Source organism: Ceratotherium simum, chromosome 17, assembly GCF_057802395.1.
Source record: "Ceratotherium simum simum isolate JZ-2026a chromosome 17, ASM5780239v1, whole genome shotgun sequence".
Taxonomy (NCBI): domain Eukaryota; kingdom Metazoa; phylum Chordata; class Mammalia; order Perissodactyla; family Rhinocerotidae; genus Ceratotherium; species Ceratotherium simum.
This window is the reverse complement of record NC_141916.1, coordinates 23,171,452-23,185,760: the sequence shown is the minus strand read 5'-3', so window position 1 is coordinate 23,185,760 and position 14,309 is coordinate 23,171,452. Positions and strand designations below refer to the sequence as shown.

Genomic DNA, 14,309 nt, shown 5'->3' with positions numbered 1-14,309 from the left:
TACCTAAATAGCCCACACCTTCAACATCCACTGTGCTGCAAAATGAAGACTGATGTTCAGAAATATGACAGTGAGGCCTTTCAAGTTCCATAGTCATAAAAGGATGAATCTGTCATGTTCAATATGCTATACAACACTAAGCAAGGCAGGAACATGGACTCGTGTGCTTTAGGAAAATTTTCAGCAGCAGGGTTTGAAACTAAAAGTGTTTTTGTTTGACCTTCAGCTAACCAGAAAATTCAATTGACTCATACTCCCCATTCCTCAAGCATCCTGGTTTGATTGTATTAGGCACCTTTTCCTGGTCTCCCCAGCATGGCTCCACTCCATTAGCACAGATGGAGTATTGGCTTTGTTTCTAAGGCTACTCTATGTGAATGTGTGTGTGTATACACACACAGGCGCACACGCGCCTGCTACTTGGTGCTACTGGTTCTTATCCAGTAGTTGTTTTTTCTTATAACTTAGGCATCGTTTTATTATACTTGAGGAAAACTGCTTCTTAGATCATTAATTAAACTATAGACAATCCTTTTTTCTGTATTATTAGGCTTTATTACAGCTTCCAAGATGCAGGTCCTGTGTATGTTTGTATACGTGTATATAAGAATTAAACACGTATATTATCCTTTCACTTACCTAATGTGTGCCTCCACAATCTAATGTGCACCAAAAAGGCTAACTTTCCATAATAGGAGAACTTTTAACTGTAGGAAGAATAGAATAGCCAGCAGAAAGATGAGAATGGATGTCAAGCAGGAGTTTGGTATAAAATCATTCATTTTAAAGCTGCTGGTTCAATAAATAAGCCGAATTGACACTGTTGTATCATGCCAGGGCATCTGCTATTGAAGACTAATTTTAATTTATTTTGATATAAATGGAAAATTGTGTTCAGAAGAGCATGGAAAATGAGGCCCACTGCATTTATTTGTACTCTAGAAGCATGTCTCAAAGCAGCTCAATTCAGGAGGAAAAAGTATCTTGTCAGAAGACAATAGAATTTTCTTCCTTGTTGGAATTTTTGTAGTTTCCTGAAGCCCATCTGCAGGTGATTCTATAAAAACCTATCATTGAGTTAAATGATAACAGGAAATTTTAATCTATTGAAATCTGGAAAAAGTAAAATATTCTTGCCTTACCCTATCACCACCATGACCACCACTGACAGGCAGGCACACACATACACATACACACACACACTCACAGAGATAGTTCACTTAAGAGGAAATGACAAAGCTGATTCTAGTAGGAGAAATTTTGCCACAGAAAAGCCCCTTAGTTGTTTTTCTTGCTTTGCCTGAGATCTTGTTTGTTGGCTTGTGGTCTCGCTGTGGCTAAACCATATGTTCCGATGAATACTATTAAAAATTATCTTGTGCCAAAAATATGTCTGTTCTGCTGCTTCAATAAATGACTGAATCATTTAGCTTTGTTTATTCACATAGAATTTGGATTAAAGTATATTCTTTACTTTCTCTTTCCTTTAAACCAGTTTTACACATTGGAGAGCTTAAAGCCCAAATTAAAGAACTTTAGAGAAAATTCATGTAATTCATAATAGCTTTACATCCTAATAGATGTCAGCCTGACACAGACCCAGGTTTAAGATCGACTCATATTTATTCCTTTAATCTGGGAACACGCTAAACTTTGTTTGTTATTTGATAATTTGTAGTGTGCATAACTTTATCCGTTTAATCTTTTGGAAGTTCAGAGGCTTAGACAATAGATCTAACAAAATAGACATCATTGCTTGACTGTGAATGGAACAACTCCAATATAGTTTCCTGCTACCTACATTTTATTAAAATTAATAAAAAATTCTTGCTGTCTAATAATGCAACATCCATAAGTATATATGGAGAGTTTGAAATAAATCAGACTAGGGTTGCCTTGTCTAAATAAGTCAAGATACATTTGAAGGCCATTATTTACTTAGATCAAGGAAAATATATTATGCAGTTTACATTGTATTTTTAAGAGGCAAGTGATAAAATCAGTTTTATATTGATTATTTCCAAAGGGAATTATATAAAGCCAAACTGTTTTCATAATATTGACCTTAGTATTACATATACAAAAGGGCCTTCTAAATCTAAATCATAAAAGAAAGATTAAAATTATATCACGTAGAGCTCGAAGGTTGATTTTTATTATATCAAGTAGAACTCCAGGCCTTTGCTTTTGAACTGCAGGTGGAGTTGAGGACATTCCCTTAGAATTAAAGACTCAAAGATTTGAAAACATTCGCTACTATATCCATTTGACAGGAAAGAAGGTTTCTGAATCTTTAATTTAAAAAAAATCAAATCATGAAAATGTAATTCTGGTATGTTCATTAACTATAGCTAGAAAGGCTGTAAATTAATGCCCCCTTTATTGTTTTCCTACCAACACAGGCCATGATCATTGCTTTCACATCAGACATGATCCCCCGCCTGGTGTATTACTGGTCCTTCTCCGTTCCTCCCTATGGGGACCACGTGCACCACACCATGGCGGGATACATCAACAATACGCTCTCCGTCTTCAGCATCTCGGACTTTAAAGACAAAAGCTATGAAAATTCAGACTCTGAGTTTGGTAACCTTACCACGTGCAGGCAAGTTCTGCTTCCATATTTAAAAATGCATTTCATCTTTTAAAGAACTTTTATTGTCATGTAATTCTATTTGGTATCATTTAAATGAAATTCCTAGAGACATTTTTTCCTAGGTTTCTTTTCAATCAAACTTAAAAAAGGATAAGATATAAAAATTAATACAGACTAGGGTTAGAACTTTCAAATCAAACCATAAAGCAAGATTTAAAGATGAGAGTTTCAAATGATTAGAGGGACACTGATCCCAGAGAAAAGTCTTATATCTGAGAAATGAAGAAACTCTAAGAGTTACAAAAAGCAAGATAATTCAGTTGTTATGACTGTGTTATTCAAGCACAACCTGATGATATTGAATGATGACAAACTAGCACCCTCACTTAAAGAAATACAAAGACAGGAAATGTAAATACTTCAGCCTAGCCTCGCAGTATTCTCTAAAAACATTCCAAAGCTGTCTGCATTGAGTTCAGTAGCTGGTAAGTATACTTACAACTGTGGACAGTATACATCAACTAAATTACCAGTTGATAAAGTTTGTTGACTATAGGTCATAGAGTCTTTTTTAATCAGTCTTAAACCTAAAGGAGGCTTTAAATTCATTTTGTTCAACTAATGCCTTCTCTGATTCATATTCTCAACAACATAATCTAGAAACCAGAAATAAGACCCAAATCAGTGTTTCAGCGTTACACATAGTAGAGCCTCCTCAGAGTCCCACATTGAATCTGCTCATTCTTACTTTATATAATTCTAAAGAGTAATTAAACTCTTCTAGGTCTAGTAGGTTACAGGCAGAAAATTAGAAATGTGCTACCTGAGGGAGATAGATTAACAGCAGTAGCACATAACACCTGACAGCAAAAAAATTAGGTAAGAAAATTATAACAAGCAGGTAGTACTCTGTATAGGGAGAGATAACCCCATAGCTGAGTGAACCCTGATGACACCATTATATAAATAAATTTATAAACATGTTTCTGAAAATATCCTAAATTGTTTTAGATATATTCTTTCGAGAAAGCAGGGATAAAACGCTGGCAAAAAAAATTTAAGATACTTTTGTTCTTTCTTACAAAAATGAAATGTCATTACCATCATCTCCCTATTGTATGTTAAATGAAGTATTACTGGAGTAGTTATTTGAGGGTTTTATCAACAAATTGAACTCTTGGAGAAAATTTATATGATGTGCAATTTAAGAGAGCATTGCATTAAATATGACCTCTCTTAAAACGGGCCCTTGTTTATAGTATTTGATCAAAAAGAATTATCTCCTGACATGCCTCCATTTTGTTTCCAGGTATCGTGATTTCCGGTACCCTCCCGGACACCCACAGCAGTATAAACACAACATCTACTACTGGCACGTGATCGCAGCCAAGCTGGCTTTTATCATTGTCATGGAGGTAGGAGAAGTCTACTTTGAAATAGTTTATAAGACAGTGTATTTGCAGACCTTTTATTAGCTTTCAGGTGTTGCCAACTCTGACTTAAAATGTGCCGTACATTCTTATCTCTTGCTAATCATTATTTTAGGATATCTATTAATCAGATTTGACCTGAGAATACGCATAATGCTCTCATTAAGTAAATGAAGTTGGTTATCTGCTTTAAAAGTTAAAAGCATGTTGTGTTTTGGGGGATTCATTTCCTTTCGGTTCAGTCTTAATTGAGTGCCATTGTTTCATTTGGGGCATCGGGCTGCATGTTAGACTGTGAACGGGCTTATTCAAGACGAATAAGATGTGATCTCTGCCCTTGAGAAACTTTTGTTGCTAGAATAGTTTTATTTGTATTAATATTAAGTATTTTTATTGCATTTTCATAATATACCTTCTTATAATAGTTTTTTATATCCCTAAAGTTAACTAGCTCTAAAAAATGACTAAGGCAGCTATAAATTTAAAATTAATCTAGCCGACTTTACTTCTTCCCCTGAGTGGATAACTACTACCAAATTCCAAAGCCTCAGAAGTTGCTTGATTGGTGTGGTCAGTTAGGATTACATTTAGCTGCAAGAAACAGAAAGCTCATCTACAGTGGCTTAAAAAATTACGGTTGAGGGGCCGGCCCAGTGGCATAGTGATTAAGTTCGCGTGCTGCACTTCAGTGGCCCAGGGTTCACAGGTTTGGATCCTGGGCGTGGACCTACGCACCACTCATCACGCCATCCTGTGGCAGGTGTCCCACATACAAAGTAGAGGAAGGTGGGCACAGATGTTAGCCCAGGGCCAATCTTCCTCAGCAAAAAGAGGAGGATTGGCAGCAGATGTTAACTCAGGGCTAGTCTTCCTCAAAAAAAAAAAAATGTACAGTTGAGGGGTCGGCCCAGTGGCATAGTGGTTAAGTTGGGGCACTCTGCTTCAGTGGCCCGAGGTTTGCAGGTTCGGATCCCAGGCACGGACCTACGTACCGCTTATCAAGCCATGCTGTGGTGGCATCCCACATACAAAATAAAGAAAAATGGGCACAGATGGTAGCTCAGGCCCAATCTTCCTCAGCAAAAAGAGGAAGATTGGCAACGGATGTTAGCTCATGGTCAATTAAAAAAAAAATTACAGTTGATTTTTCTCACATAACAAAGTTCACTAGAAGTAAGTAGTTGCTCCTGAATCAATACCACTCACTGATACAAGGACAGTATCTCTGATTCTCCAGGTTTTCTCTCATTGTATGTCACTTCATGGTTGTAATATGACTGCTCCACCTCCAGATAACACATTTATGTTCCAGGTAGGAAGAAGAAGGGCAATGCTTGCCATATCTGTTCCTCTTGCCAGAAGCTCCCAGAGCAGACTTCCAGCTATATCTCATTGGCTAGAACTGTAGCACATGGTTCCTCCCAGCAGCAAAGTAGGCTGAGACAGGAGGTATTTAGTTTGCTCTGAATAAAATCAGAATCTGTTAGCAAGAAAGAAGTGGGATAGGTACCTGGCTTTGATCATTTTTCTAGTATTTTTTTTAATAGCTGCCAAACATTAATGGAAGAGGAACATAATTCCTCATTAGCTCACCATCATACGTGGATTCTTGAAGTACAGTATCTGATATATCAGCAAGAGTCACTACTTTATATTCAAATATGTAGTTGTCAAAGTGTTTAGACTTCTGCTTTTGATGTCATGGGGACTGAATACTGTGAGGGGCCATCCCCCTGTAAAACATGTAGAATCAGCTTAAAACATAATTTCCTTTGCATTTTTGAGCTCACTAGAAGGGAGGAGAATCTACAAAGAGGGAAAAAAATGGTGATGGGCTGAAATAGAGCAATGAGCACCCCTGACATTCAGCAGTGCTCTGAGAATGAGTGCTATTGTGAGTGCCTCCATCTAAAAGCTCAAGGAGACCAAGCCTTGGGTCAAAAGTGAAGTAGAAGAGCTGAGCTTAAGATTCTGAGATTTATCCGGGGACCCAAAAAGGACTAAATTTGCTTCAGAGCAGAAGGAAATGCCTATCTTCTTTGGAGAAAAGTGTCCTTGATTTAGATCCCAGGTTTTTCTCAGATTGAGATAATCAAATATGAGCTTACAATCAAAGATCAACGATGACAAGGAGAAATAAAAAAAAAAAAAAATGGGGGCTGGCCCAGTGGCATAGCAGTTAAGTTTGCATGCTCTGCTTTGGCGGCCCAGGATTCACTGGTTCGGATCCTGGGCGTGGACCTACTCACCACTCATCGAGCCATGCTTAGGTGGCGTCCCATGTAGAAGAACCAGAAGGACCTACAACTAGGATACACAACTATGTACTGCGGCTTTGGTGAGGGAAAAAAAAAAAGATAAAGGAAGATTGGCAACAGATGTTAGCTCAGAGCCAATCTTCCTCAAAAAAAAAAAAAAGAGAGATTCAGCAGAAAAAAACAACTGATTTGGACCCTCAGTAACTTCAAGAGTTTGAATGATCAGATAAGGAATATAAATTAACTGTATATGAAAACATTTAAACAAATAAATGACAGAATCAAAAATGGGCAAACAATAAGAAACTATAAAACATTATAAGGCAATTTTGAAACATAAATAAAACTTTTAAAAATAAAAATATATATTGCTGAAATGAAAAAATTAACATATGGATTAAACAGAAGTTTAGGCAAATACGAAGAGAGCGTTAGTGAATTAGAAGATAGGTCTGGAAAAAATTACCCCTAACACATCACAGGGAGATAAGAAAATGGAAAATACAAAGAGGTTAAGCAATATGGAAGAGAGAATGAGAAAGATTATCTTAAAAAAAAATCATAGAAGAAAAAAATGGAGAATAGAGGAGAGGCAGTATTTGAAGAGTTAAGGGCTAAAGTGTTTCCAGAGTAGATGAAAGATATCAGTTGACAGAGCAGAAAGCACAATATATATCAAGCAGAATACAGAAATCCACACTTACCACACAGTGTAAGGGGAAGGCAGCACACCAAAGATGAGATCTTACAGTTAACCAGAGAAAAAAGACAGATGACTGACAATAAAAATTAAAATGAGAATGAGAGTAGGCTTTTTAACAGCAACAATGGAAGCCAGAAGAGAGTAATCTAATATCTTCAAAATGCTAGAGAAGGCAGCTGCAAACCTAGAATTATAGCAAAACTGAGTAATTGAACAATCTTTCCACAATGAAGACACCAGGCCGTATGGTTTCATGGGAGAGTGATACCCAAACTTTCTAGAACAGATTATTTTAATCTTACACAAACTCCTCCAGAGGTCAGAAAAAGGAAATACTCTCCAACTCCTTTTAGATCCTAAACTCAAAACATAATAGAAAGGAAAATTATAAGCCAATCTCCCTAATTACATAGATGCAAAGATCTTTTTAAAACGTGCAGACAAGCGGCTGGCCTGGTGGCACAGCGGTTAAGTGCGCATGCTCTGCTTTGGCGGCCCGGGGTTCGCAGGTTTGGATCCCGGGCACCGATGCACCGCTTGTCAAGCGATGCTGTGGCGGCATCCCGTATAAAGTAGAGGAAGATGGGCACAGATGTTAGCCCAGGGCCAGTCTTCCTCAGGAAAAAGAGGAGAATTGGCATCGGATGTTAGCTCAGGGCTGATCTTCCTCACAAAATAAATAAATAAATAAAATAAAATAAAATGTGCAGATGAGAGGACATCAAACCACATTGGCTTTATCCCAGAAGTGCAAGGTAACATAGAAAATCCACATATCTATAAATATAATCTACCTCAGAAATAGATGGGAAAAAAAAACCTCTCCTTCCTACAGTATCAACTTTTGCCTCTTTACTATGGAATTTTCGTCATTCAAACACACTAATATCTCTCTCATCTCAAAATAGTCTCCACCCTCACATTACCTAACTGATCAGAAGCATTTGACACAGCTGATCTCTCTCTCCTCCTTGAAACTCTTCCTCACTTGGCTCCTAGGAAACACATTTTCTAATTTCTGTATTTTCTTCTTGATTTCTTTGCCAGTCCCTTCCTTCTCTTCTCCTTAATGATCTTGGGACTCATTCCTTGGTTGTCTTCTTTTCTCTCTGCTTGCAGCCTTGATGATCTCATGCAGTCCATTGGCTTTAAATGCCATCTATATGCCAGTGACTCACAAATGGATATCTCCAAATTTCCTCTCTCCTGAACTCAACCCATGAATCCAACTGCCTACTTGACCTTTCTACTTGGATATCTAACAGATATTGCAACTCTACTGCCCCAAATTCCTGAATTTTCTTAAATCCACTCCTGATGTAATCCTCCCAACCCTGCCCTAAATCTGTTCCATTCACAGTCAGTCTTTCCCTTTTCAGTTATGGCAGTTGCCTCTCACCAGTTGTTTAAGTCAGAATTCTTGGAGTCCTCCATGTTTTCTCTCTCTCTCTCACCCCACATTCAGTCCTATTGGCTTTTACCTGGAAAATATATCACAAATCTGACCATTTCTTACCAGCTCTACTGCTACCACCCAGGTTGGAGCCACCATCAATTCTTGCCTGAATTAGGGCAACAGTCTCCTAACTGGGCTCCCTATTGTCTTCATATCTCACTCAGAGTAACCAAAGTCCTTACAATGACATACAAGGTCTCACACAATCTAGTCATGCTCTGTTACCTCTCTGATGTCACTTCTCTCCTCCTCACTCTGCTCTAGCCTTGCCATTCCTGGAATACATCCTGCAGGCTTCCACCATATAGACGCTGCACTGGCTGTTCCCTTTGCCTAGAATGTCTTTCCTCTTGATATTTATCTGCATGGCTAATTCCCTCACCTCCTTAAAATCTTTGCTCAGTGAGGCATATTCAGACTAATCTGTATAAAATCTATATAAAATTCACCTCCCGCCATAACACTCACAATAACTCTTACTCTGCTTTACTGTTTTCTCATAACTCTTATCACTTTTTAGAACCATGTATAATTTGTTTGTTTTTAATTATGTTTATTGTGTATTATCTCCATCCCCTTCCTAGATCAGGGATCTTTAAATAGTGAATAAATAAAAAGGTGTTCAACTTCATTAGTCATCAGGGAAATGCAAAGGAAGACCAAAGTGAAAGTCCATTTCAAAATCACTATGTTGGTTAAAAAAAAATGTCTGGAGGCCGGCCTGGTGGTGTAGTGGTTAAGTTTGTGCACTCTGCTTCGGCGGCCGGGGGTTCATGGGTTGGGATCCCATATGCAGACCTACACACCACTCATCAAGCCATGCTGTGGCGGCATCCCACATACAAAAGAGAAGAAGATGGGCACAGATGTTAGCTCACGGCCAGTATTCCTCACCAAAAAAAAAAAAAAAATGTCTGATAACAAGTGTTGGCAAGGATACAGAGCAGCTGAAACCCTCACACACTGCTGGGGGGAGTATAAGCTGGTATAACTGCTTTGGAAAATACTTTGGTACCATCTTGAAAAATTGAACATTCATGTAACATAGAGTCTCAGCAGTTCTACTTGTAGGTGTATACTTTTGAGAAACTCTCACAGATAAACTCCAGAATCCAAGCACAAGAACATTCCCAACATCATTATTTCTAATACAAAAACTAGAAACAAGCCTTTGATAGAGGAACAACCTTTTGATAGAGGAACGAATAAATTATAGTGTATTCAAACAGTGGAATATTATACAGAAGTGAAAATAAAAGAAAACGATATACATATACTTACACAGATAGGATAGTGTTTACTTCTGGGGAAGAAGCCTGGGAACCAGAGAGAAAAGGAACACACCCAAAAAAATACTACAGCATTGTCAGGGTCATGGCGAGTGATAGAGATTTTAGATATATTCTTTTCTACATATCAAATAGTATTCTTGAAATTTATAAAGTAAAAAAATATAGCTACTTGGCAGAGCCACATTATGGCAGGAGAGATTGGATGTTCATGTAGAATGCTCACCACATATACTGCTCTAATGACCAGCAAAATAAATGAAAGGAACTCTGTGTTCCCCTCCATTTCTCTGTGATTGACATTTTTCTTCTTCTCTCCTTCAGCATTTCATCTACTCTGTGAAATTTTTCATTTCATATGCAATTCCAGACGTATCGAAAAGCACGAAGAGCAAGATCAAGAGAGAAAAATACCTAACCCAAAAGCTTCTCCATGAGAATCACCTCAAAGATATGACAAAAAATTGGGGGGTCATAGCTGAGAGGATGGTAGGAGTAATAGATAACAATTTACGACCAAAATTAGAATAAGAGGTTTATGTTCTGAGAAGCACTTTAAAGAATAAAGAATATAGCTCTGTCAACGTATATTATGAATCACTAATGAGAATGTTTAAGTCAAGTCATTTTGGCAAATATGAGTCTTAACTATTGCCATTTTCATGTAGATTATTTTTCAGTTTCAGCTACCGATACAGGAACTGGAAAACGTAAAACTTTGATCAAGAAGGGCATAAAATTAATCACCTGGAAAATCTAAAATGTTACCTTTTTTTGATAAATTGGAATTTCACTAACAAAAAAGTCTCTTAGTGTGTTTAAAAACCACCCCTTCTAAAACAGAATGGATTCTTTTTTCCCTCTGTTTGATTACTTTCATTTCCTTTCTGTTCTCAAGCACGTGATCTCTTATTGTCAGGCAGGGTTTCATTTCTTCACTTGGCCAGATCTGTTCCAGAGTTATCTTTCCCTTACAGCACCATCATTAAAGACTAGACATGCTAGCTTTGTGTGATTAAAAATAGTTAACTCAGAATTCAGTTTGAGTGCTGTATTAAGTGGCAAACAGACTCAAGAATTCACAACATTTAGGTGTATTATCACATCCCTACAGAAAAGGAAACCTCAGTGAATAAGAGGAAATAGTTTCAGTCTTCATTTTGGCCTATCTTTCCATCTCAGAGAAATACTCTTAATGAATTGGAACGACGATAGCAAGGTTCTGAGGTGTATTTGTGCTAATCCACAGTGACACCTTTTATCTTCCAGGAGCTCTCCTGGAATGTTTTGTGCCTAATCAATGTTGACTGCTTTGCAAATCTCAAGGGAGTAGATGACAAAAGCAGAGAAAGTTACAGATTCAAATAGAGTTGTAATTCATATTGATCAGGATAATTAATTTACTTCTTCTAAAGATGTGTAGTTTCTTGAAAAAAATGAAATCAAGTGATTAAAATTACATTTTTATCAACGTAATGGTCCGGAAAAGATAAGCCCATCAATTTCCCACCAGTTGCCCTTTATTCATTAGATACAAGAGGTCCAGTATTACACATCACAAGCACCATTGTGAATGGCTCACTACACAGCCATTGTGACATGTCGGTGCTGTGCATGATTAAGAGAATGGAGAGTTGCCCTCATTATGAGCCACCCTGTGTCCCGTGTGTTGCCTTTTGGCAGGGATTCTGCACGTCCAAGTGATCAGCATACCAAAGCATCTGCCATAGTGAAGGTAGCTCATTGTAGCCCCCATTTTCTTATTCCCAGCCTGGTAACTTGTTTGTAATTGCATGTTTGCACCAGGAGAGCATTCGCGGGGAGCAAGGGGGAGAAACAGGAGTATGCCCAGATTATTCCCAATCAAGACAAGAGACTCTGGATTTGATTTAGCTTCCAGCCTCCCCTAAGGCCAATCAGGCCATTAAGGGTAAGCAAAGAAAGTGGTTTGGTCACAAACCCTGCCATTAGCTAGAGGTAACTTCCTCTATCACTATGTATCTCTTGCCCTTGATTTGTTCAGCTCATCAGTCTTTCCTGCGCTTCACTGCCTTTTCGGGTGCCAGGCCCTCTGGTAGGCTCTGGAGAAGACACAGGGCCCACACCCTCACCCTTGACTGTAACAGGGCCTTGCTGGGTGCAGGAGAGGGTGTCTTGCACCAGGTTCTTGCTAGACGGGCCACCACCCACTGGGATGCTGCTAAATGCTCAGGTGCCCCAGGAGCCAAGTTGCTCAGAATCCCAGCAGCAAAGGAAAATGAAACATGTTTCAGTGAGTAGATTTAGATGCTTGTTATCGTAGAGTAGCTTAACTCCAGGTCACAATTCTAAATGCCTGCCATGAATGTTAAAAAACAAAAAACAGTATTTATGTAGGCTTCATCAAAGCAGTATTCTAGACTTTTGAATTGTCCCAGTGGATCAGGGACAACATTTCACTAACTTGCTTGATGATGTTAACGATATGATCAGAGAGTGCTCACGACAGGCACGTGAGGTATGACTGCACAGAGAGTGAGAAATTAATTTCTTCCCAGTGGGGAGGCTGTTTCTCATCGTGCACAGCCTGGAGGGCGGTGCACTGCTCCTTTCCCGCTCACCTCTGATACTGCTCCTGGAAGTGGGGTCGCTTCCTCTCGTATTACCTCTTCTCTTCTCTGAAGTGTATGACTATCTCCTAGTGTTGGATTTCGCAATTACTCACTGTTTATGGACGCATAGGAAAGGAAATGTTTTTGCCTTATCTCCTTGTATATAAAATAGAACTTCCAAAGAAGTGTGCATTTACGTTTTCATAAATCATCCTTCATAAATCGTCTTTATAGTTTAAAATGTGCTTCTGTGGACAGGAGGGAAAAAACCTCTACATTTTTAACGGCAGCAAATGTGATGTATGACACTGCCAATATTCCCAAACAGCTACATTTTAGTGGGGGATGCAGGGTCACCTGTGACACCGACGGTGTTAATGTAAGTCTAGTGCTGACTTGTCGGTGCTAAAGAAAAATGTGGGACTGTGTCTGCAGGCAGTTGTGGGCTGGATCTGTAAATGTGAGCAGAGGCAGCACCCCTAGAAAAAGGGTGGGTGTGGCAGCGGACCTGTGAAGGGAAAATCGGGCCCTAGACCTGCCCAGTGGTAACCACTAGAGACATTTTAGTTTGTATATTCTTTTGTAATGCCTGTGAATTTTAATGGATTGAAGCATTAGACCAAAATACTCAGGGGATTTTCCTTTAACGATCCCCCTCAGAAGCTGTCATTTCTGTTTGAAAACAAAACAAGGCCGTCTTGTAAACTGTTTGTCACCAAAAGTCTTCTCTTTTAGTTGCACGTGCATCTTGAATGTAAGAAAACATTAATTCACAATATGAGGGTAGAATGTGCTCTCTTGTTGAAACACTTCTTGTACCATTTTATCATGTTCATATTATATTTTAAGGTGAAACGTTAAAATGTATAAGCAGCTTAACTAACGTAGAACTAACTGAAACATACGTGACGCTTTTCATACACTATGGCATAACATGTAAAGTTTGTAATGTTTTGTGAATTTCTGTGCATTTTAATGTTCTTTTATAATTATGAGCATTTCAATAAATTCATTTTTAAAAACAATTCTGTGGTCTACCCTGTACTTAATTGTCTTAAAGTTTTTAAGAAAGAAGGCAAATCTATATTTGCTATTTACCAATTATGTATCGCTCAGATAACAAATGTGTACTTTTGGGTAGATTGTATCTAAAATTATATTTTCACAGCCTACACGTACTTTGAAACATGGTTTGTGTGGGAATTGGGGGTGGGGTTTCTGCCAGGGCTGCTGCATATGGTTGTTGGGACTGAGCCCCGTCCAGGGCATGAAGCCTGGAGACTAGGTGGGCCCACCTCTGCCCACCACGCCAGGTGCCCTAGTGTCAGGCTGCCTCCGCACCAGGAAGAGGTGCTTTTCTCTAATTGCATGAAGGTGGCTTCTGCATGCTAAACCACGATCACAGGGGCCAGTGTCACCCAGAGAGGGCACGTCTATAATAAGTCTCAGAAAAGCTCTGTTTGGACGTGCCATGGCCCTGGGTATACAAAGGGGAATTTATGGAGAATATAAAGGAAAATCTCCTTACAAAAATCAACTTTTTTTTTTTTATCCTGGACAACATATAATCCAGATTTTAACTCATTCTGTCCTTTGATTTTTTTTCACTAGCTTAAATCTCCTTAGGCTTCTAATAAGACTTTAAGTCAAATGTAATCTATAACTGGACCAACAGGAAGAAGCCTTTTCAGATCCTTAAATGCTGCTCTTGGGACCAGGACTAATAATGTTATTCTTCCCTTCAAGCAATTTTAAGTCCAGCAAAGGGGCAACTAGAAGTTAATTTCTTAAGCAAAGTACCCCCTTCTCCTTTGGGGGGATGAAGAGATCTTAAATAATTGGTATTTATCTGACCTCCCCACACCCCAAGCAGCATGCCAGCTGTTTACTTACATGTTATCTCACTGCCAACGTGATTTTAGTGCAGACAAATCTTAAGTAGCTTTAAAAACAATGATTATAAAAGAAGTATATGAATATAAAAGA

General features: G+C 38.5%; 1 protein-coding gene across 2 annotated transcripts in view; it reads left to right on the top strand.

Moving 5' to 3' along the window:
- ANO6 (anoctamin 6) overlaps positions 1-13,348 on the top strand; it is a 188,333-nt gene extending 174,985 nt beyond the window's left edge. For both annotated transcript variants that reach the window (XM_004428921.3, XM_087442527.1), the window contains 3 exons: positions 2,403-2,605; positions 3,906-4,011; positions 10,057-13,348. In XM_004428921.3, coding sequence (XP_004428978.1) covers positions 2,403-2,605; positions 3,906-4,011; positions 10,057-10,263 — 516 coding nt within the window. In that variant the 3' untranslated portion in view covers positions 10,264-13,348. The remainder of the gene's footprint in view (positions 1-2,402; positions 2,606-3,905; positions 4,012-10,056) is intronic.
- The last annotated feature ends 961 nt before the right edge of the window (positions 13,349-14,309 follow it).